This window comes from Engystomops pustulosus, chromosome 1 (genome assembly GCF_040894005.1).
Source record: "Engystomops pustulosus chromosome 1, aEngPut4.maternal, whole genome shotgun sequence".
Lineage (NCBI taxonomy): Eukaryota > Metazoa > Chordata > Amphibia > Anura > Leptodactylidae > Engystomops > Engystomops pustulosus.
The window spans coordinates 173,995,889-174,021,251 of NC_092411.1; the positions used below are offsets into that span (position 1 = coordinate 173,995,889).

The 25,363-nt window shown below is 43.6% G+C and overlaps 1 protein-coding gene across 5 annotated transcripts in view; it reads right to left on the bottom strand.

Moving 5' to 3' along the window:
• Positions 1-25,363, bottom strand: part of ARHGEF18 (Rho/Rac guanine nucleotide exchange factor 18) — a 373,611-nt gene that overhangs the window by 217,243 nt on the left and 131,005 nt on the right. For all 5 annotated transcript variants that reach the window (XM_072113897.1, XM_072113898.1, XM_072113894.1 and 2 more), the window contains exons 4-5: positions 2,206-2,383; positions 454-568 (exon numbers count right to left, since the gene is read on the bottom strand). In XM_072113897.1, coding sequence (XP_071969998.1) covers positions 454-568; positions 2,206-2,383 — 293 coding nt within the window. The remainder of the gene's footprint in view (positions 1-453; positions 569-2,205; positions 2,384-25,363) is intronic.

Here is a 25,363-nt window from a genome sequence, read left to right on the forward strand (position 1 = left end):
ATGGTTTTCTTTTTTGTATGTTTTGGTTAAATGGCACCAATATTCTATACATTTAACTTTTTCTGATTGGAAAAAATTGGGTTTTCCAGCGTTATGGATAGCAAATTCCACATACATAAAATGTATGTGAACACAGCAAGATCCAGGTCACAACTACTGTTAAACGTTTGAGCCAATAAATGGTGTCTGTGTACCTGCCACAATCATCAGTATGACAGCAGCACATCTGAACAGAAGCAATGATTATTACTGCATTTAAAAACTGCACATGTTTTCTAAGATGTTATATATTTTTGCAAAACTGGCATATGTCCATGACTAAGTCTGGGTGATATAATATCTTAATTGGAATGATTACACAAATGTCACGAGAATCAAAAACATTACACTATATGTATAGCATTTGTCATTGCATTATACTTGATGTATATATAAAAGTTATATTTGCTTCACCTTCAATGACTGGACATGATGATTCCAGGCTGCGTGAAATCCTTGGGGTAGAAATTTTGTCAAGTGTAGAAGGCATGGATTTTGAACGTAATCTCTTCGCAGAGCTGTCTTCTTCCTTTAAATGTTACAAATGAAACATTAGAATTGCTGAGGCAACCAGCAATGACCAATTATAGATATATTAGGGGTTATTTATCATTAGGCAGGGTCCTTGCAATAGTTCTATGGCTGCCTTTGGAGCTACACTGCTGGTCTGATTTATTAAAGTGGCGTTGGCCCCTTAACCCTTCTGTAAGGGGTTTTCCCACAAAGCAGGTTAGGCCCTATCCACAGGATGGGGCCTAACTTGTTGATCTGTGGTGGTCTCAGTGTTAGGAACCCCAAAAATCCCGAGAATGGGGGTGCAAGCACCAACTGCGGTTATTAGTGGTGGGGGTTTGCTGCAATATGCAACAAACCCCACCTGTGTATGAAGAGGGCTCAGCCTGTTAGTCCTCTTCATGCGCCACCCCCAAATCCCCCCCCCCGCGCGCACACACCTCTGCGCCGTACAGCTATGGGGCAGAGCATCAAAGGGTTGAAGGGGCACAATTGGTTACCGGTATATATACCAATATATATATATACAGGTATTGTGTTTTAATACATTTTAAAAAATGAAAAAAATGTTTGAAAAAAATTCCTTCATTTCACAATTGTTTGACACTAATAACTTTTTCATACTTCAGTGAACAGAGTTGTGTAAGAGCTAATTTGCAAGATAAGCTGTTTTTTTCATTTATGACCTTTTGATCACTTTTTATTCCATTTTCTATGTGTTGCAAAATGGCGAATAAGTGGTGTTTCTGATATTTGGGTACCATTTTCTGTTAAGGGGGTTCAGCACCAGAATAACTGCTTTTATATTTTGATAGCTCAGGACACGGCAATACCTTTACATGTCTATGATTTTATATCACTTCTAGGGAAGTGGGGGTGAACTTTTTTATTTTATTTTTCTTTTTACTATATTTAGATCCCCTAGGATACTTTAACCCTATGGTGTCTCATTGATCCTACCATGTCCTGTAATAATACTACTACTACTGATCACGCCCCACAATACAAGCACAAATCTATGTATAACCTTACCAAGTAGATAGACTACTGTTTAGTTAACTAGTCTATGTTTTCATACTATGTTCTGATGTGAAATATGATTGTATTTGCATATATTGAGCACCATGTGAATTCTCTAAAATAATAATAGATGCTAATGCACACCACTATGTACAGTAAGTTTATATGTGACTGTATCCCTCTTGCATGCATTGTTTGATGCTCAATATACAAATATTTTTTTCAATATAACAGTTTGAAAAAAATAATGCTACTACTGTTATGGAAACTGAAATCGGTTTGCAGCAAACACCAAGGAGAGAGTTCAGCAGGTGAGCCCTCTCCATACTCCCTTAACAGACTTTGTAGAAAAAAACGCAAGTCATAAATCTGACTTTACACAGCCTTCTAATATTGGTTCTATGTTTAAGGTAACATTTCTTTTACAGGGGCTGTAAAAGTCCCTGTTAATTTTTTGGCTACATTTTTAATGCCATATATACTATTCTAATGATAAATGTCTCCTATAGACTGTAATTAGACACAGAAATTATTTCAGCTTTTCTCAAGTCAAAATATTACATCAACATAGTCCTGAAAGGGATTTTCAGAATTGTAGTATATTCCAAAGCTTTTGAAGTATAATGTCCATACCTTATTTTCTGTATCTGTACTTGTAATACCAAGTGTCCCAATGTCAGCCTCTATTCTTAGATTAGCTTTTGTGGCCCATGATCGAGATAAAGGAGCAATTTCACGAGCTGTGACACTGTTGGTTGCTTCCAGTTCTTTCTCTAAATCACTTTCGATTTCTGATGCATCAAGACTAAATCTTTAAAAACAAATTAACTTAATTAGAATGCATGAATCATATTTTCTGATTCCTTTAGGTGTCCAATTACCTCCTGTCTGTCTACATGCTTTACATTGTGATCATGCAAAAAAGCCCTTATATGAAGTCCTACCACATTCTGGACCAGGATTATGAAGCGCAATCAAAAATGCTAGAACAGAGATTTTTAGAAAGCAATGATAGTTTGGATTTAGTTAAAAGGGCACAAAACGAATTAGAGATCGAAGAAGAGAAAAATAAATATAGGGTAACAAAGAAAGATAAGTTAGTTATACAATTTATTACGGACTTTACAACTGGATCCCATTTAGTGAGAGAGGTATTTAGAAAGAACTGGCATATACTAAAGCATGATCCTGTAATTGGGAATCTACTAACGCCACAGCCAGAAATGATACATAGAAAAGTAAAAAGCCTTTAAGACCATGTTGTACACAGTTACATCAAAAGTGGTCCAGAAAGTGGTAGGACAGCACATAAGGGCTTCTTTAAATGCTCACGATGTAAAGCATGTAGAGAGACAGGAGGTAATGGGACAACAAAGGGATTTACATCTTTTTCTCTTCTGATTTTCAAAAATATGAAATAAACCATTTAGGTACATGTGATACAAGCAATGTAATGTATATTTGATAGAGTGCCCTTTGCGGCTTAAAGTATATAAATAGGACTATTAGAAAATTAAAACTCGTATAAATGAGCACTTTAGGAATACTAGAAAAGGCAAACTGGATCATTCTCTATCAGTACACTATGCCAAATATCATGCAAGGAAACTGAAAGAGACAAAGTTTTTTAGCATTGAACAAGTAACACCACATTGAAAACGGGAGGATTTTGTTAAAAAGATTAGTCAAACGGCGGGATGGTGGATTTTTCAGATAAAGCCCCTTATCCCTCAAGGCTTGAATGCAGGCTTCGAGATAAAATGCTTTTTAAAATTTAGATATGGGGCACCTCACATAGGTTAACAAATGGAGATGCAAGATAAGTGAGAAGGGGAGAGTTGGAAAAAGTCTAATCATAGTAATATTTCTGAGGTATGTCGAGATTAATTGCAACAGATTAGATCACTACAGAAACAATAGAGGTAATGAATTGAAATGAAATGTATAATAAAAAAATAAAATAAAGTTTTTGAAACACTTATTTAATATACACTACACATCGGGATATTAACTGATTTATTTTCAGTTTATAAAAATATTTATTATGAATTATTATTTTGCACATATTTGAACAGGAACAAATTTTAATTATTGCAAAGCACTTTCAGATATATATCTGTAAGAATATTGTGCAAAGAAAGGAGTGAAAACTTTGGTAGATAATGAGCATTATGGAGGTAGTGTCAGATCCGCTGGAAGGGACTGTCACGGCCACCCCCATGATCCATGCCACCCATGCCCCCCCCCCCCCGCACTGGCCCTGCTATGGACTCACCTCTCCACACTCCTGTCCCTGTCCAAACTAGGACCCTCACACTTCAGTTTTCTGTCCGCACCACCTTACAGTGGCTGATGGGCCTATTTGGGTTCCTCTCACCTTCCAGGGCCTTGCAGGGTATGTTATTTTATTTCTTTGGTTCACTACGGTTATGGTAATACCCAATTTATACAGTTTGTTTTATCTTTGCCCAATTTTCCCAAGTGGAGAAATTCACATTTTGTTTTAGTATCGCCAACTGTTCTAAAGCATAGCTTCTGCATTTTTATGTTTTATGTTTTTATTTTCTGAAAAAAAGAGTTGTTTTTTTCAGCAGTAACATTTTTAGGTATGTAACTTTCTATTGTTTTTAAGAACATTTTTTGTGAGGGTATTTTATGAAAAATCATATTTTATGGGACGTGTTTCACATTTTTTTTACAGCGTTCAACGACCAAAAAGCAAAGATCCAACAATGATTTTATTTTATTGTGCAGATTTTTACAGATGCAACAATACCAAATATGTTGGAGTGGTGTGTGTATTTGTTTTTTTCATACATTATTAGATTTTTCTATGGGAATTTTGGGCTTTATTGACTTTTTTACTTTTTATTTTTATTAAAAATGTTTTTCACTTTTTTTTTACTTAATTTTACTTTATATAGACCTGGACTGGAACCAGCGTTGCTCTGATCGCTGGTCCAAATCCAAGGCACTGCATTACAATACTAATATATTGTAGTGCTGTGTAAACTGTCAGACCCCAAAAGAGTATGACTGAAGGAGGCATCAGGACACTTGGCAGACCTCGGGGCTTCCCTGCAGAGGATCGGATTCCCCGAGGATTACATGCTTGACCGTGTAAGGGCTCAACACCCATGAGCAGAGTTATCACCGATCTTGGGTGTTACAGCGGGGTGTCAGCTGTGTGTCATATGCGCTGATAGCATCTACCTAAGCTTCACTAATTTGAATTAAATGTCCATGTATATGATCATTTTTGGGAATAGCTCGGCATACTTATTTGGACACATCTATCTCTTTGTTAATATATGATTCCACCCAGTTATTCACTTATTTATATTTTGTACTCTCCGAAAGCTTTTTCTAATCCATGCATTTATAGACACCATGCCTTAACATCAATCTGAATGGGTCTCTATTTTGCCGCACCCGTGTCTTGATTGAGGCATCAGTAAATCACTCACACACATATGACCTCATCTATTAGGGTCACGGCACTTAAATGGTACATTGCGAATATATCAGATCCCATTCTTCTACCACTGTGCATTATATATATTGTTTGGGTAAACAGTTTTTTTTTCACTACTATTAAATATGACTAGTTTTCCCTTGTTGGTAGTCTTAGAAATAATAATATATACATATAATATATTAAAAGAAAAACTATATCTATTTCCCGTATTATTGCATATAGGACTACATATTTTCTGTTTGTTTTTAAGGCAGTTATGATGTGTTTCATATGTTACGTTTTAATTAAATTAATAAATTGTGTTTTTAACATTACTACATATCTGACAGGTGTTTGTATATCCAAACTGTTGCACGTCATTGCAGGGGGGCAAGGTTTGTTACCTCGCCCAACTGATGTGTCTTCCGTTAATACTATATAGGTACTCCCTCTCAGATATTTGGTAGCCATGAGTAAGAGCGTATAACGCGCTCGAAACGCGTAGGCAAAGATTTGCAGCCCTTGTTGTGGGCACAGTGCTCTAGCAAATATGATGTTGTACTGTCTACCTTGGAGTCAATAAAAGCTGCAAGGATTTTCTACTATATGCGATCATAGTACAGGAGCTTCTGGCCCTTTTACTTCAGTGCCAGAAGCAGGAAGCCAGTGCCAACGCTGCCTTCATTGGACCCCGAGCTACAAAAATAAGCCATTGGCACCCCACAATCATTTGTGCAGGGTGCCCATGGGTGACAGAGGGAAGGCATCCCTCTGTATATGCTTAGACAGTGCATTCCATGTTTGACCCCTTGAGTCTAAGGGGTTAAACACCCAGGATTGGAGTTTAAACAAAAGTAAGGAACGTGAAGATGTTTCATATTAAGACCTTGCCAGGATCACTGTTCCCGCCTGGTCTCCTGGGAAGCAAGTCGGCCTCCAGCAAACCGATTTGAAGTCGGCCTTTCCACCAGCTGTGACTTCAACTACATGACTACATGACTGGAATGAGAAAAATGAATAAACTACTACAAAAAAATGAAAAAAGGGGTAGGGAAGGGGGGGAGGGAAGGAAGGAGGGAGTGCGGGACACCCTGAGGTGAAGATACAAACAGAGAGAGTAAGCTGGAAGCAGAGGATAACTGCCACCTAACTTGTGGGCCCCGCGATAGCTACTTTTTATTTTCGTATTATTTATTGTCATTTTAGTGTAATAAATTGTTATTGTACCAGACCTTACCCCTTCAGATTGTTTGTACTGCCTGACTAACTCTTATTTATACGATTTTTCTTTTTTTTATACCCCTTGATACCGGAGTTTTTGGTCTTTGCACCCAATTATCTGTTTCCGTGTGGAGGTTTGGTGAACATTCACACATCTCATTATTTAATTGATATCTAATTTTGAAGTTTCTGGAGTTCTTGGCATAGGAGAATGATGTCCACTATAACCCTGTAATTTCCTCTTGTAATGAAAGCGAGACTCCTGGACTTTAACAATGTGCACATAAGGACTTTCCTCCTTAAAGGGGTCGTCCACTTTCAGCAAATAATTGATATTGTTTGTGTAATGAAAAGTTAGACAATTTTCCAATATACTTTCTGTATCAATTCCTCATTGTTTTCTAGATCTCTTCTGGAAATTCAGGCTCCAGCTTCAGTGACTAGGCTGCACCACCTTGAAATGCTGAGGGGGTCTCAACAGAAGTATGGGTATCATCTGTATTGCAGCTTGAATTTCTGCTAAGCACGTGACAAGGTGCCAGGCCATTCTGAAAAGAGTTCCATGAGGGTGAATAGGGCTTCTATTCAATCCAAGCTTCAGAATCACCCCAGGTGTGTCCATTCTCAGGGCTGTCAAGTACATGATGTAAAGAGCTGCAATGGCTGCCTTGTCTCCATGTGCTGATAAGCCCTAGGAGTCGGTAGCTTGTTTACACTATGTTTCTGAGACGGTTTCATGGGTGGGAGGAGCTGCTGATCCCTGCTCAAGAGGAGGAGGTCATGCGACAGTGAATGAGGCGGAGCTGGATGTGTCCAAGACAGTGAATGCAGATGTCTCCTGCACAGAATAGTGAGATACAAGATCTCCCTGTTCCCCATCAGTCCCTCCATCCCAGTGTGTGATTCTACATAACTTTCTCTGTTTGTCTCTGTTCTTAAAGCTGCTTACTTCCCCCACCTTGTTATGGCAGTATCAGCTCTGTGCAGATAAGCTATTAACCTTTAATGCACTCACAGCACAGGCATGCACTTCATGTACTAATGATTTCTATGCTCCTCTATGTGATGGAAGCTGCCAGGCTGGTCACTATATGCATCCTGTATGTGCACTGTGCAGTGTTCAATGGATTTACTTGTGGAAAACTAAGTGGATTTAATGCTATATTACTTTGAGAGAGAACACAAGGCATCATTGGATCATAGGGCAAGCTAACTGGCCTCAGCCTAAGGGCATAGACTGACAGATATTAGTCTCTGCTCACTTCACCTCGGGCGAGTAAGATTTTTGGCAAACATTTTCAAAACAGAAAATGCCATAACTTTGGAAAGAAAAGGACGAGCAGCACAAAGTAGGCATCGTTCTGCTTGTTGTCAAACGGGGAATCACATATAATAATTTTGTAAAATCACTATAGCTTTGCAGTTACGCTTTTTGTGCAAGCTACCAGGTGGTGACAAACAAAATGATATAGTTAAGAGAAGCATACATACTCATGATAAGAACATAGTTTTGCCCTTATACAAATCAGTCAGACCAGACTGCCTGCATATCCTTTCCCCAAAACCCAGATAGGCCCACCCAAATGTCCCCTTTCGACTCAGCCAAAAAGACCACAGACACATTTTAACCTTAAACTTTGTGGTATGACGACTAGAGAGTCGGCCACAGCTTTATTTAACTTATAACAAGTAACTCCTACTCGTAGAGTAGCATTGTAACATATAACAAATAAACCCGGGCACCTGTGAGCCCGCCTTCTAGAGGGCATGTAGGTCACATACCTGATATAAAAACCGCCAGCTGTGACATTGGATATGATTACAAATAGGGGAGGGCGGGTGGGAAGATCCGCAGGAAAGAGGGTGAGCTCAGGCTTGCAGCCTGCTTTATCACTTTTGCCCACCCCTAGATACCACCCACACCTGTAGCCCACCCCCAGTCACGTAGCCCATGTACCCGGGGTATAAACAAACTTTTCTTAAAGGGGCCATGCTGCACCTGCTGAAAAACCTTGCAAAATTTTCACGCCTGAACCTGCAGGCAGTCATTAGCCCCACGGCTAAGCGCCTGCGGGCTATCAACACATGGAGTACTACGAACAGTGAATAAGTAGGATATAGCTGTACTAGAGTTAGTGGAAAGAAAGGGACCAGAGGAATAAGGAGAATTAGATTGGGTGGATTACAATACAATAGCAGTATTGTTATAAGGTATCCCCTTATGTATAACATCATACTAATATTCAACACTTATTTACTCTTCTTTTGCTGAGTTCACCTTTGTTCCAGACTGTACTTTCAGTATAATGTATTGTTTGGCTGTCATCTGCACACCTTTTTGAGTTTTTATTTCAATAAAATAAAAACTTCATTGTAAAAAAAAAAAATTAAACAAATTTGGGGTTATTCAATTTGGAAAAAGTAGTCAAAAGGGCAAAATCTAGTTATAATGTATAAATACATAAATGGACAGTACAGAGATCTTTCTAATGATATTTTTACACCTAGGCTGGTGATTTTCGCAAATGTGCTTCACCTAGAGGAAAAATTGTTTCATCATCAAAGACAAGAACTTGCTACCACTGAACGCTGTGATGGTTGACACTCTAGATCAGTGTTGGTGAACCTATGGCACGGGTGCCAGATGTTGCACTCAAAGCCCTTTCTGTTGAAGCCCAGGTCCCTTCAGCAGAGTTCAGCAGAACAGACTCGTGGCCTCCTTCTGCAGTCTGAGGTAGTCAAGTACATCCCGTGCTCAGTGCTATTTTTAAGCAACACATCCTTAGCTGCCTTTAACTGTTGGAGTAGGGGAAAGGTGTGAAAAGAGAGAGGTTATCATTGGAGCTCCTGCTCTGGCCTGACAATTCCTGGAGAAATAGGCATTTTTTTAAGTGATAAGTTCTTTAATCAAAACATGTACAACATAGAGCACTGTAGCGCTGTCCAAATGCCAATTAAGTTCATCACTGGAGCTGAACTGCCATTGAGAAACACAGGATTTCAGCTGTAAAAAACAAATGACATCTCCGAGTAGCCCCTGCGGCCAGACCCCCCCCCCACCATGGTTGCTTGCCGACCACTCCAATACCCTGCAATACATTATTGACAAAATTAGTTACTATGGCGCTCTCAAAGGGTTAACAAGCTGTTTTTAATAGGTTGAAAATGGTTTGATTCATAGGTGGTCTCTAATATTATACACTCACTGGCCACTTTATTAGGTACACCTGTCCAACTGCTCGTTAACACTTAATTTCTAATCAGCCAATCACATGGCGGCATCTCAGTGCATTTAGGCATGTAGACATGGTCAAGACAATCTCCTGCAGTTCAAACCGAGCATCAGTATGGGGAAGAAAGGTGATTTGAGTGCCTTTGAACGTGGCATGGTTGTTGGTGCCAGAAGGGCTGGTCTGAGTATTTCAGAAACTGCTGATCTACTGGGATTTTCACGCACAACCATCTCTAGGGTTTACAGAGAATGGTCCGAAAAAGAAAAAACATCCAGTGAGCGGCAGTTCTGTGGGCGAAATGCCTTGTTGATGCCAGAGGTCAGAGGAGAATGGGCAGACTGGTTCGAGCTGATAGAAAGGCAACAGTGACTCAAATCGCCACCCGTTACAACCAACGTAGGCAGAAGAGCATCTCTGAATGCACAGTGCGTCAAACTTTGAGGCAGATGGGCTACAGCAGCAGAAGACCACACCGGGTGCCACTCCTTTCAGCTAAGAACAGGAAAGTGAGGCTACAATTTGCACAAGCTCATTGAAATTGGACAGTAGAAGATTGGAAAAACATTGCCTGGTCTGATGAGTCTCGATTTCTGCTGCGACATTCGGATGGTAGGGTCAGAATTTGGCGTCAACAACATGAAAGCATGGATCCATCCTGCCATGTATCAACGGTTCAGGCTGGTGGTGGTGGTGTCATGGTGTGGGGAATATTTTCTTGGCACTCTTTGGCACTTGGCACTCGATAATGCACAATGCCCACATTAAAGCGACCCATCATTTGATTGTCTGTATAAAATTAAGCCAATCCTGTGTAGGTGAACATCTGTGTAGGCAACTCACTCGTACATTTCAAAGACAGGTTAAAATTCCACCATTACCTGCCCAACAAGGGGGCAGGGTATGGAACTAAAACGTACAAGCAGTGTGAGAGTACCACAGGTACACCCACAGGTTTAGGGTTTGTGAGGGAAAAGACACAGAAACTAGCCTTCCAGAATGTCCCCCTGTTCCAGGAGTTACTGGGAAGCTTGTGTGGGATCTGGTGCACTCACTGCTGAATAAGAGTTACCACATCTACGTGGATAACCTCTATAACAGCATTCCATTTTTCCAATCCCTAAGTTCCAGAGGTACTGTTGCAAGCATCACTGTATGCAAAACCCAGAGAAGCCTCCCTGGATCCCTTGTTAGGCAGCCACTTAGAAAGGGGAACATCAAGGCACTCTGTAATCAAGGCACTCTGTAATCATAACATGATGTTGGTCAAGTATGAAGACAAGTGGGATGTCCTTGTTCTGACAACAATTCATGAGGACTCCAGTATCCTCACCCCTGTATGAGGTACCACCACCACTGCCCCCAAGCAAGACTGCATCCTGGCTTTCAATAAAAATATGGGTGGGGTTGATCTTTAAGATCAAGTGCTGAAGCAATACAGTGCACTACATAACGAGGAAATGGAGATGGCACTGTATCATCTATCATTGTATCATTTACTGTAATTTCTCCATTGCCGTATCATTTCTACTTTGTCATCCGGAGAGAAACTGGAATGAGGCCTGCGTCTCTTGTCAACCTGGAGTTTGGGTCAGGCAGAAGCCTGTGACAAGGAAAGGCACGTCTGCTCCCAAATGGACTTCAGATCCTGTACCCTCTCCTCAACAGCAGGGATGTCAGAGGACTCGGGCAGAGGAAGAGGAGGACGTGGATGCAGTCCATAGTTGATAAAAAAAATGGAACAGAGCCGGGCGATCCAGTGATCCTACTTGTCCATTGGACTGAGGGTGGCAAGCAGAGGAGAAATCAAGCTTTACTTGAAGTTGACTGCAGAGAGAATGCCAGAAACAGGAACAAACTGGTCAGAGATTATGTGCTCAGGAAGTCCATGTAGCCGAAAGATGTCTGTGAAGAACCGGATGGCAAGGCGAGAGGCTGACGGCAGACTAGGCAGAGGCACAAAATGGAACATCTTGAAGAACCGGTCAATTACCACCCAGATGACGGTATTCCCAGAGGAGGATGTAAGATCCGTGATGAAATCCATTGCCACGTGAGACCACGGGCAGCTGTGTATCCGTAACGGCAGTAGTAGACCAGCTGGTTAAAGGCGAGATGGCTTATAACGAGCACAGGAAGTACAGGAACCCACAAAATCCCGTACATCTTTAACCAGATCAGGTCACCAATAGATACAGGAAATGAGGGCAACTGAGCGTTGTCCCCAAGTCAATATCTTCTTACAAAGTGCTGGTCAAACATATGTCTGGCCAGGAGGAAGCTGCTGAAGATCCACTGGAGCAGCAACAAGCAGTTGCTCAGGAGAAATAATATGCTGAGGAGTCGGTTTATCCCCAATGACATCAGAGGCACGACAGAGGGCTTCAGCCTTGATATTCTTCTTAGCAGGACGGAAGTGAATCAAGAGGTTAAAATGTGCGACTAGCAGGCTTGCCTTGGGTTGAAGTGTTTAGCAGTCTGGAGATGAAGGAGATTCTTATCTGTATACACGCAGACCAGATGGTGAGCTCCCTCCAGAAGGTAAAGCCATTCTTCCAAAGCAAGTTTAATGGCCAGTAGATCTCTATCTCCTATGGAGTTATTCCTCTCTGCGGAGGAGAAAGTCTTAGAGAAAAACCGGTAAGTGTTCAGCCTTTGGGCCCTTTCTGGGTGCGCACCGCACCAGCTCCTACAGATGGAAAGTCTTCTCTGTATCAGGATGAGTGAGAACTGGGGCTGAGACAAAGGAAAACTTTAATTTCGAAAGGCTTCTTCAGCCGCCGGAGACCAGAGACTGGGTTTGGAGCCCTCCTTTGTGAGCGCCACAATAGTAGACACAAAAGAGGAGAAGTGCGGGATAAACTGCCGTTATTGCACGTAGTCCTAATAGGTGTGGCCATTGTAGAACTGCTGAAAACTTAGCAGGATCCATCTGTAGACCCCTGTCAGAAATTATGTAGCCAAGGAAGGGAAGACTCCTTTGATGGAACTGTCACTTTTCAAGTTTGGCGTAGAGGTGATTGGCTCTTAGATGACTGAGGACTTGAAGTACGTGGGACCGGTGGGATTCGAGGTCCGCAGAGAACAGCAAGATATTGTCAAGATAAACCACGACACAGGTATATAACAAGTCCCTGAATATGTCATTAATGAATTCTTGAAAGCGTTACAAAGTCCTAACAGCATAACCAGGTACTCATGTACCCATCGCGAGTGTTAAAGGCTGTCTTCCACTCATCACCTTTGCAGATACGGATGAGGTTGTAGGCCCCACGAAGGTCCAGTTTGGAGAAGACCTTGGTTCCACGAAGACAGTTAAACAGCTCAGTGATCAATGGCAAAAAATAGCATTTCTTAACGGTAACCTTGTTAAGACCGCGGTAATAGATACATGGACGGGGTGACCCATCCTTTTTGGTCACAAAGAAGCCTTCGGTAGCCAGAGAAACGGATTTACGTATGACCCCCTCTGAAGGTTTGTTGATGTAGTCCGACATTGCTGCGGTTTCAGGCACAGAGAGTGGGTACACCCGACTGCGAGGAGGAGACACACCCAGCAGCAGATCAACAGGGCTCTCATGGGTGAGGTGCGGAGGCAAAGTCTCGGCCTGCTTCTTCAAAAAGTCGTCGGGTTTGGAGACCCTCCAGAGGCTTGGGGACCACAGAAGAGAACATGACAGGTAATGGATGAGGAACCACCATGCAGCGAGACTGGCAATCAGATCTCCAACAAAGCATGTCCCCCGTCTTCCAGTTAAGCACAAGTGCTTGAGCTGCAACTCACAAGAGAGAAGACGTGAGCCGAGGTAGCACATAGAATGAGAGTCTCTCATTATGTAGAGCCCCAATCTGCAGGAACAAAGGCTCAGTGCGGTACCAGACCGGATCAGAGATAAGATGACCAGATGCTTCTGAAGGTGGACCCCAGGAAGGTGATGCCAGGAGACCAGAGAGGCATCCATGAAGTTTCCTGCAGAGCTGGAATCCAGGAAGGCAGAAATCTGGAGCTGAGCACCTGTTCCTGAGCTGAGCAGAACGTTAAGGGTTCAGAGGTGGAGAAGCTTTGTTCTCACCTAGGGGCACTTCTCCCAAGAACTCTAGTTCCGAGCGTTTCCGGGAAGCTGAGGATGGAGTGGACAGATCTGAAGGAAGTGTTCCGGGCTGGCACAGTAGAGACAGAGGTTCTCCTGACATTGACTGGAACGATCCAGAGAAGACAGCCAAGCCCTGTACACTTGCATCGGTTCCTCAGCAGCTGTCACAGCAGATGACTGAAGCAGTCTTTGGAATGCAGGAGCCAAGCGAGGCAAACGTTGAACCCGGACTTGCAGTTGTTCGAGACTTTGCTCCTCAGAGTGCTCCATAAACCAAGTATCAATCCGAGTCGCCAGAGAGATGAGCTCACTGGGAGTAGACGGTCACATGTGGACAGTGCATCTTTAACTTGTTCCGAAAGTCCCTTTTAAAGGTCGCAGTCAGGGCTGCATCGTATCAGGCTAGCTCAGAGGCCAGAGTTCGGAACTGAACCGGATAATCACCAACAGATGAGTCCCCTTGACGCAGGTTCAGCAGTGCAGTCTCAGCTGAAGATGCTCGTGCAGGTTCCTCAAAGACAGACCGGAACTCAGCGAAGAAGTAGAAGATGTCAGGTCTTTTCTGTCCCAGAGGAAAGTAGCCCACCCCAGGGCCTTCCCAGAGAGGAGGCTGATGAGGAATGCCACCTTAGGCCATTTTGTGACGAATTGAGACGGCATAAGCTCAATGTGCAGGGAGCACTGGGAGATAAAGCCACTGCACAACTTGGCGCTGTTGCTGAGTAGCCATCTATTGCTGCAACATGGTGGTGACTTGTCCGAGCTGGACCACAACGGTGGTAAGATCAGCCAGTTTGGATAGCGGAACCTTGGTGGGGTCCATGGCTGGATCTTACTGTCTCCAGGTAGTGGACCCACTGGACCACCGCGGACGATGACATAAGCCAACACCTGGGACCGGAATCTAAGTGGCACCTGGTTTTCACCAGAGCCCAACGCAAAGCGGATTGGCTGCGGCGTGGTACCACCAGGTCGTTTCACAGGTGCGACTTTGTCCGCAGTGGCAGTCAAGGCGAGGTACACAAAAGGCAGGCAGAATCGTAGTCGGGACAGGCAGGAGGTCAGGACCGGCAGCACGGGACGTAGCAACAGGTCAGGGCAGCACCCCGTGACACAAACACATCTAAAGGATTTCTTGCAAATTTGGCTTCTAAAAGACAAATATACCTCTTTCCCTCTTGAATTTGGAAAACATAATTTTCACCAAATTTCCATTTTTTCATAAATAAATACTAAACATATTACTTAAATTTCTCCACTGCCGTGAAGTACAACCTGTCACTACAAAAACAATCTCAAAATCATCTCAATATGTTAAAGTGTTCCAAAGTTATTACCACATAAAGGGACACATGTCAGATTTAAAAAAAGGCATTGTCAAGAAGGTGCAAAATTGCCAAGTCGTTAAGGAGTTAAGTGCCTGCCAGGGATTCCCTTCAGATTTCACTCTGTGTTCCTTCTGCTTTCCTCCACCCAAACATCCCCCTTTGTTGAGGCCTGGCTTATTTCTCACTCTCACTTTTTTTTTCCAGCCTCAGTTGCAATTCAGGTTCCTTTATATGACAAGGCTGCCTCAAGAGAGAACCAGAGCACACCTTAAAAGGAGGGGATTGACAAAAATAGCTCAGATCAATATAGAGTTGTGTCAAAATATATACTGATAGGAATAATTTAGATACATTCCTTAGCTATATCCAGTGCTGGATAACATCCACAAATGAACAGAAACTTTATTGTACAGTAAAATAATAGTAACTACAGGCAGTCCCCGGGTTACGTACAAGATAGGGACTGGAGGGTTGTACTTAAGTTGAATTTGTATGTAAGTCGGAACTAGTATATTTTGTAGATGTACACTAACTCCTGACAATTTAGTACAGCCCACGGATGGCTGGTAACTAAGGAAGCATTAGCTGGTGCGATCTCACGCTTCCTTAGTTACCTGCAATTTCCGGCTTTCAGTTCTTTTAGTGCACTGGCTGGTAACTAAGGAAGCGTGAGATCGCACCAGCTAATGCTTCCTTCGTTACCTGTACCCCGCGATACTGCCGGCAATTACTTACTGTATACATCGGCAGCGGATCCCTGTCACCTCCATTGTGCTCCCCAAGGAACTCCGTCATCACCCGCCCGCCCAATGAGGACGCGCAGCATGTCAAGCAGCGCTACAAAACCAGGAGGTGGACCCGCCCGCCCAATGAGGACGCGCAGCATGTCAAGCAGCGCTAAGAAACCAGGAAGTGGACTGCGCATGCGCGGCGTTCCGAGTGCCCGGTTCGTATCTACGGGTTGTCCGTAACTCGGAACGCCGTAAGTCGGGGACTGCCTGTACTATAATACTGTTAATGAAATAGGTGGAAATACACACAAAAATGAGAATCCATTTGATTTATGAGTGTTTATAAATCAAAACAAATAAAGTTAATATAATGAAGGCTTGAGGGCCAGTTTAAGGACCTGTCAGGGCTATTTGGGACACTATAGCTAGTCCCTCTTTGTACGCTATTAAAAAAAATACTTTATACTTACCTAGAGATGGGTCCAATGCACCTCTTCAGTCCTATCTCTTTTCCTTCCTACACCTTGCAGCAATTCACTGAAGCCCGAGCAGTAAACCTCGGCTTAATTGCGCAGTGCATATGCGCAGTGGAGCCTGGTTGTGATATGTGCAACTGCGCAGGCACAGGGAGCTCTTAAATGATGTTTTCAATTTTAACAGAGGGCACAGAAGGACTTGTGGGTGGTTTAGGGTCCCAAATTGACCTGCCAGGTGTCCTTTAAGGTTTGTGAAATCTCCCCTTTAATATGATATATGGATGTGTATGGATGTTTCACAGAACCAAAGATATCCACCCTTAAAGTTGTACTAAAAAATGTTGATGTTTATGCACAACTTTCTATTTCCGATTGTAACCTTAAGAGTGGATATCTCCATTTCTGATAAGCATCCATACACAATCCTTATATCATATTTATATGACACCAGAATTATGCCTAAGTGCAAGGAGATATAGGCGTTTGAAGTGTGCCCCCCTCAAGCTAGTTAGCCGAAAGCAGAATATAGAAGAAGCTGCAGGAAAAAGTTTCACTTTCCAGAAGTACCCTCTGCATCTATAGCTGAACTTGGGTTTAGGTTGGTGGAATAATGCTGTACATATTTAAAACATATTTTGGTAAAAGTTACTTTAATCTGAAAAATGCTAAAAAAAGCTTATTTTTTCACATTTGTAGTCAATTATTGGCAAATTTTATAAAGAAAAACATATGTAAAATATGTAAAAACAAAGTAAAAATTGTTATGAATTAAAAGTTAAATCACGCGCTCAGTCAAAATCAGTCCATGCCCCCCCCCCCATTTCAGTTTCATGGAAGCCAGCACAGCGGCACCACAATCCCCAGTTAAATACCTGTCACAGAGGTAAATCCGAAAAAAGTGCAGCCGCGGACACTTAGTAAATAAGCCTTATAGTCAATTAAATAAGCGCATAGCAGACTGTAAAAATTGAGCTGGACATTTAAATTACCAGATTAATATTATGCATTTTATGCCAACCTAGTACAAATGATTTTAGAAATAGGTTTAAGAAAAGTAAGTGATGTAATTACTCAACGGTAAATTCTGTAAAAAGTTACATGAATATAAGCTACTTTAATTTTTTTTAAATGAGAGGCTGGATGGGGAGAGTCACTTTAGATGTAGATATCTTGAGCTCTAAAACAGCAAGCATCATGGTCCTTATATCATATTAAAGAAGGTAATTAATCTAATCTTTAATCCCTTAATCTTTAATCCCTTAATCTAACACAATTAGACATTCATTGAAATCAGGAAAAGTGATCTGTTGTTTTATCCTGACATACAAGTATATCCTAAAGAACGCACTGCCTTAGAAGCAGAGCCTGAGCGATTGCTGTGGAAGCACGGCTGTCTGTAATTGTTGGGCTCCCACACTAAGAGCTGGGATTGAGATACTCGCAATCCCCACTGTTTAACCCTATAGACACTGCGGTCACCATGACTACAGCGTCGATTGGGCATTACAGGGTATTCAACCGGACGATCAACACATGGTAGCCATGGGGTCTTGTGAATAACTCCAGGGCTGCCTGTTTATAGTTTATACAGTTGAAAAATGACACTAGTCAATCAGATTAAGGGAACAATTTAAGGGAAACAATACTATTTTATAACATAACCTTCAATTAATTCCTCTATTTAATTCCTTTATTTATATAGCACACACAGATTACGCAGCGCTACAAAGAGCTTGACAAATCGATCCCTGTTCCTGTGGGGCTCACAATCTAAACAACCTACCAGTATGTTTTGGAGTGTGGGAGGAAACTGGAGGACACGGAGAAGACCCACGCAAACACAGAGAGAACATACAAACTCTTTGCAGAGTGACAATTCTGATTGAGCACAAAAAGAGTCCCACGGTTCCCACACTGATAGAAATGTATCCATGGTATTATTAATTGAGGCTGTCATTTTCTCCAGTGAGCAGATTTCTTTAATGCGAGTGAGCAATTCCAACTCGGATGGAGGGACAGTCTGATTCCATGCTTTTGCTATTAGACTCTTAGATGCCATGCATACGTGTAAGAACAGTTTCGTACAGCGTTTACGCATATTATTTGGGGGCACATTAAGGAGATATGTCAAGGGGTCTAACGGGACCTCAGAGCCAAACAATTTCCCCGTCAGTTCCATTACATACTGCCAATATGGCACAATGAGGGGGCATGACCAAAAGATGTGATAGAGATTCCAGCTTGGCACCTCCAGCACATAGCCGGGATTGTTGGGTTTAATGTGTGTAAAAGAGCCGGGGTGTGGTACCAGTGCATTGATAGTTTATACTGTGTTTCCTTATAGGCTGTGCAAATAGATGACTTAGCCGCCCTACTCCAGATTATCTGCCAAGGGGCTGGCGAAATAGTTTGTCCGACGTCTGTTTCCCATTTAGCCATATATTTATGGGCAATGGGGGGGTCCCCTGAGGGGATCATCAAAATCCGATAAATATCTGATATCAAACCTCGATACGAGGTGCCCCTCTTGCACAGGTGCTCAAAGTCAGTAGGCCTAGATACTTGTGTTGAACCATATTGATTGGTGACATAATGTCTTATTTGCATATAGTGGTACCACTCTCTTCTAGGTAACTTTCGTTCATTTGCGAGGTAGTCAAACTTTCTTAACTCTAGGGTGAAAGGGTCAACCAAGTCTGCCAAGTGGAACACACCAGCTTTAGACCATTGTCTCACCATGTAAGCCGTCAAGCTGTCTGGTATGGCAGGGTTATATAGAATTGACAGCATTGGGGAACACTCAGAAGCAAGGTTGAACCTTTTTTGGCATATTTGCCACGTAGACAGTGTGAAAGCTATAGGACCCAATAGCATGTGAGCTGGTTGGGGTGGGTTAGGCCCCCATAAGTAGGAATTTGGGTGCACAGGAGCCAGCCAGAGCTTCTCGATCTCAACCCATTTGGTGTATGCTGCTGAGGCTGTCCAATAGGGTAAATATCGTAGTTGCGTTGCCCAGTAATAGTTTACAATATGTGGGACCGCTAGACCCCCCCGGGCCTTGGGAGCAAGCATGACCTATTTAGGCATTCTGTGTTGTCTATTATCCCAAATGAAATTAAAGATAGCTCCTTGTAGAGCCTTAAGTTCCTTCTGTGGCACTCTAACCGGTAGAGTCCTAAAGTAATACAAGAGCTTCGGGATCCATGTCATCTTAATTGCAGCTATTCGACCAAGCAGGGAAATATGATGCCCTTTCCACTTAGTTAGCATAGCCCGTAAGCCCTTAAATAGGGATGGATAATTTTCCCCATACAACGATGAGTAGGAAGTCGTAAGTTGTACCCCCAGATATTTCAGTGAGTTCGTCCTCCACTGGAATTGGTAATTCTGTTGTAGAAGGGACAGGTCCATGGGGGGTATGTTCAGGGGCAAAGCCTCTGTTTTCGTCGTATTCACCTTATACCCAGCCAATCTACCATATTCATACCATAAGCCTGCAGTGCAGTGAACATAAATGACCAATCTAACCTGTCAAATGCTTTCTCCGCGTCCAGGCTAAGAAGCAATGCAGATCTAGACTCTGCATTTATCACATCAATTAGATCAATGGTACGTCTTGTGTTATCCGATCCCTGTCTCCAAGGGACGAAGCCAACTTGATCTTTACTAATTAGTTGTGGGAGCCATTCATTAAGCCGGTTAGCCAGGATGCGGGTAAAAATCTTCAGGTCAGAATTGAGCAATGCAATAGGTCTATAGTTGCCGCAATCAGTTGGGTCTTTCCCTGGTTTAGGAATCAATGAGATATAGGATGACAGCGTGTCACGTATAGGCGAGGAACCCTCTAGGAAAGCATTGAACAATGTTAGCATAGAAGGGGCTAAGTCATCTAGATAGACTTTATAGTACAAATAAGTAAGCCCATCCGGCCCCGGGGATTTACCCGCGGGAAGTGCCTTAATAACTTCAGCTAACTCTTCTAAAGAAAAAGGGACATTAAGACTGGCTACTGCCTCTCCAGATAGCTTCGGTAATTGACAGGAAGACAAATACGCGTCTAATAAGTCACGTCTTACATTTGCGTCTTGTGGGAGTGCCATTGGTGTGTCTTTCTGATAATAGTCATGCTAACAGTGTGTGGGCTTTATTGCCTTTCTCGTAATATCGCTGCTTCGTGAACGTAAGTAGCTTTTCTATTTTTTTATAGGCATAATCCCGTAATTTTGCTCGCGCTGCCACTAGCGCTTGTAAGTGGGTCGTGCTCGGGGAAGATAACATTTTAGCCTCCAGGTCCCTAATTGTGAGCAGAATTTTTTGGTAGTATTGAGGCTGTTTTTTTCAGTCTAGAGGAAACCGCCATACACTCTCCTCGTACTACAACTTTATGCGCTTCCCATAACGCTGCTTCTGAGAGTGGAGAATGCCCCTCTCTTTCATGAAAGGTATGGATGGCTGCTCTAATCTGTTCTCTCAAGACAGGGTCTTTAATCAGTGATTCATTCAGTCTCCATCTACTGACTTTAGAGGTTTGCAGAGAGCGCGTAAGGGCTACAGAGACTGGCGCATGATCAGACCAGGAGATAGAGCCCATTTCCGCCGAACCCATCAGCTGTAAAGCTGTGATATTTCCAAAGAAATAATCAATACGTGTGTGGCATTTGTGAGGGTGTGAGAAAAAGGAAAAGGAGCGCTCGCCTGGGTGATCAATTCTCCAGAGATCATATAGGGAGTGGAGTCTAATAAGCTTACGGAATTCTCTGGCCATTCGTTCTTGTGCTGTGGTAGCCGGACTACCTGTCAAAGTCAAACGATCTGCCGTTGTTGAGAAGATCATATTGAAATCTCCTCCTATTATTACAGCAGCCACCGGGAGCGCTTGTATTTTGCGTAACATTCTCCGTAGGAAAGGGATTTGGGCTGTATTAGGTGCATAAATATTGCATAGTATGATTGGGTTTCCCCTCAAGGTCCCCTCTAAGATAACATACCTCCCCTGCGGATCTAAGTGTTCTTTGGATACTGTCACTGGGCATGCATTTGATAGTAATATTGCCACCCCCGCCCTTTTACGGTCATGATTTGCCATGTAGGCCTGTGGAAAGTAATGTCTGGCTAAGTTGAAATTCCCTGCTTGGTCGAAGTGCGTCTCTTGTAAAAAGGCTATTTCTGCCTTCAGTAGCCGAAGTTCTCTTAATAGCAGACGGCGCTTAACATTGGAGTTAAGGCCTTTTACATTAAACGTGACACAGTTAACCATAAATACATAGGATTACTTTTAATGCTAAGGTCATGCTTACTCACCATAATGTGAAGATGTAATTGGCACTAACCGTTACTCACCGGACCAGCCTGGGGAGTATGGAGCGATCTATCATACTCACAGCTCTGGGTGGGGGAGTGGAACACAAGGCTAGGGAAAACAAAGACAGAAATTTGACAAAAATAAACACATAACGTCATTAGATATTCCGGGCCACAGGCATCCGGTTTCGGGGAACTTTTCCAAGGGTCAAATGTCCTATAACGGACTAACAGTGTCCCATAAAGGGAAACGATAGTGACCCAATTCCCCAGAAGTGGGGGGAGAACCATTACCCAACAAGATCAGAGGCGACTGCCAGCCCCCCCCCCCCCCTCACAATGTTAATGCCTAAGATAAAGAGGAAACCTCTATTCATGCTAAGCCACCACCATATAGTTGAAACTTTCAATATAAAATCTAACAGTACAGGAAAAAAAAACAAGTATAGAGTTGTATAGTAACACATGTCACAACCATCAATGATATCACTTAGCCCTCCGAATGAGCTGTTGGGGAGTGCTCCGGTGGGGAGCCAGCCCCCCGCGGGCGCCTCTTCTTCTGGCGTACTGGCTGCCAAGCCGGAGATGGCGACGGGGGAGGGAGCTCCACCTCCCAATCAGTTAGCTGGGGTTCTGTTATTCCTAAGTCCTTGCAAAAACGGGGTAAATCTTTGAAGGATCGTAGAATCGCTGAGGTCCCATCTTTCCTAACCGTCAAGGCAAACGGGTATCCCCATCTGTATGGCAAATGTGCTTCGCGAAGAACGGCCAGGAGGGGGCGCAGGTGTCTCCTCTTCTGCAGTGTGATCCATGATAGGTCTTGGTATAATTGTACACGAGTGCCCTCAAATTCTAAATCTTTAGCCATCCGTGCTTTGGCCATTACTGCCTCCTTTAGTGCAAAGTCATGTATACAGCATATGACATCCCTTGGATGAGAGGAAAGTCCTTTAGGGCGAAGTGCTCTGTGTGCACGGTCTAATTTAATTTTTTTGCCCAGTAGCTTGTTAAAAATGTGTTCTAGGGCCTGTGGGACCTCCGGGTCCAGTACGGTTTTGGGTAGACCCCTGACTCGCACATTATTGCGTCTACCTCGATTGTCCAAATCCTCCAGGTGTCGCTGCATACTCCTCATGGCCTCTGAGTGCCCAGTTACTGTGGTTTGCAATTGGGATACATATTGTCTGGTAATATCATGGTCCCCTTCCAGAGTTTCAACTCTAGCACCAATATGATGTAAATCTTGTCGGACCGCAGATATCTCAGCGCGACACGTTTCCACCACCTCTGCTATTAATTGTTGAAAGTCCTTCTTCGTTGGAAGAGTATGCATAAACTGAATAATACAATCAGGGAGTTGGTTGCCATTGTCAGCAGGTGGCATTGGAGGAATTGACGAGGTGGCCCCCGTCTCTAGAGTAAAGTGTGCAAACTGGGACATAGATGGGGTTGCCCCCAGATCCTCCTCTGAATCTTCTTCCTCCCATATCCCTGTTTGGCTCATAGTGGTAGGGGAGGGTTGTGCACCCCTTGCCAGGGACTGATCCCCCTTATGCTCCGGCCCACTGCATATGGTGGGGCTTTGGGGAGGCTGCTTTGTGGCTGTTGCGCCATTAGCTGAGGGAGCCCTCTCACCTGGTTTTCCCAGTCGCCGCTGGGGGAGAGGGGCTGAGGGAGGCGGGAGCGGAGGCCACTCTGCGCCGCGGCCTGTCAGGCCTTCCAGGGCCTCCGGCTTGTCGGCCAGCGCTTCCAGGGGCCCGGTGTCCCGGGCTTGTGGAGTTGTCTGCGTCTCCACCTGCAGTAGCGGAGGGTGTCGGTGGGCAGCCGGCGAGGATCGGGAGCGTACCTCCGCCCCCGTTGATGAATCCGGCCTACCGCGGCTCGCTGCGGAGGGTTGGAGGTCCGCGACACGTGGCGGTGAAGATGGCGCCGGCCCGCGTCCCGACCGCATGGCACGGGTCAGGAACTGTTCCATGCCGCCTCCCGACACAGGTACCGGAGTTGCAGAGGGGGTGCTCTGTTGTTTCTTAGGTCTCCTCTAACCCATCAGGCGGCGGATGGTGGTGGTGGTAGTCCACAATGTGAGGTGAGAAGACGGAGCTGCAGGCTCACACGTCTGCTCTCATCAGTGTCTAGGCCACGCCCCCCCCCTTTAAGGTCTTATTGAACCTCTCCACTAAACCATTGGTTTGGGGATGGTAAGCTGATATATGCAAGTGAGTTATCTTCAACAGTTTACACAACTCCTTGGTGACTTTGGACATAAACGGTGCCCCCTGATCTGTAACTATTTCTTTAGGTATCCCTGTATGTGTAAACATATGGAACAATTCATTTGCAATCATTTTTGCTGAAGTCTTCCTTAGAGGGATTGCTTCTGAATAGCGTGTAGCGTAATCAACAACTACCAGAATATGCTGCTGACCTCTAGTGGGTTTAACCAGTGGACCTACCAGGTCCATTGCAATGCTCTCAACGGGAGTTTCAATAATTGGCAAAGGCACCAAGGGACTGCTAGAATTTGTTACAGGGTTGTGTAACTGACACCTCGGGCAAGAGTCACAATACTCTTTTACCCCAAATACTCTTACACCTCAAAAATCATGGGGTTTACAAAAGACATATTTTCATTAAGAACATCCCTAAAAAGCACATCCAACAATAACATTATGCATTACAACTGCTACTTCATGGCTCACTGTCCCACATGGAGTATCAACTGCCACTATAGCAGTGGGGTACTCTCTGGTATCCCCATGTATATAGATGACACCCATCCGCTTGTTTTGAATTTTGTTAGTGTCCACCAAGCTGGCATTGACAAGAGCTACCAAAATACCCAAGTCCAGCAGGGTATCAACAAAATGTCCTTCAAGAACCATGTAGCAAGTTTGTCACTCTACATTTGGAGAAAATGAGGCAGAGTAGGCGGTCTAGCAAACAAGGATTTTTTCAGCACACTATCACACTCGATAGGCTCATCCACAAGGGGACCATTGGCAGCCAAATGACGCAGTCCTTGACAGCGCCAACAAACAATGTTCTTTCCACTTATTGGCCACTTAGGGCTAGCTGGGCTTGATGGCCTAGCTACAAAGTCAGTTCCGGTCACTATTTTCTTGGCCTGTTTTACCCCCTTAATATTAGGATAAATCTTACCAAGTTCAGAGATCTGTTGTTTCCTTAGGGTTGCCTGGAAAGTAGAGACATCATGTAGATAGTCCTCTGTATTTACATATTGTTCCACCAGCGCCACTAGCTAATCAACATCTTTGGGCTGTTTGTCCCACACAGCATTGAATCCATCCTGGATCACTCTTTCCACAACTTGTAATGCTGAAGCGAGCTCAGGGTGCAGCCACTGTTTAGCCAGATAGACAGGTCATACGTTTGGGAACTTAGTGGTTTATCCAACTGAAATGTCCAGATTTGTACCCACTGCGCTCTGACAGCCTGTGTAACTCCTAGACGAGCAAGGATTTCGGTTTTCAGCTTAGAGAATTCTCTGGCATCCTGCTAACTTAATTCAAAGTAGGCTTTCTGGGACTCACCACTGAGGAATGGAGCCACAATATCCGCACACTGGTCAGCTGGAAGATTCTCCCTCACTGCCACTCTTTCAAATATGGTGAGGAACACTTCGACATCATCCTCAGGGTTCACTTTTTGCAGGGAGGCTTGCACTCTCTCCCTAGCAGAGACACTTTGGGCCTGAACTTGAGCTCTTTCGGACAGCACTTTAATCTCTTCCATCAGATCTTATCACCTGCTGTTCTCTGAAGGCTGCTTGGTGCTGTGCGTTGGCCTCTTGTTTCTGTGCATTGGCCTTTTGCTGCTGTACATTTGTTACTTGCTACTGTGCATAGGCTTGTTGCAGCGGAATGTTAGTCTGCATCAGCTGTTTAATAATGTCCTCCATGTCTGCATAGTTGGATTTTACAATAGCAGCAGAC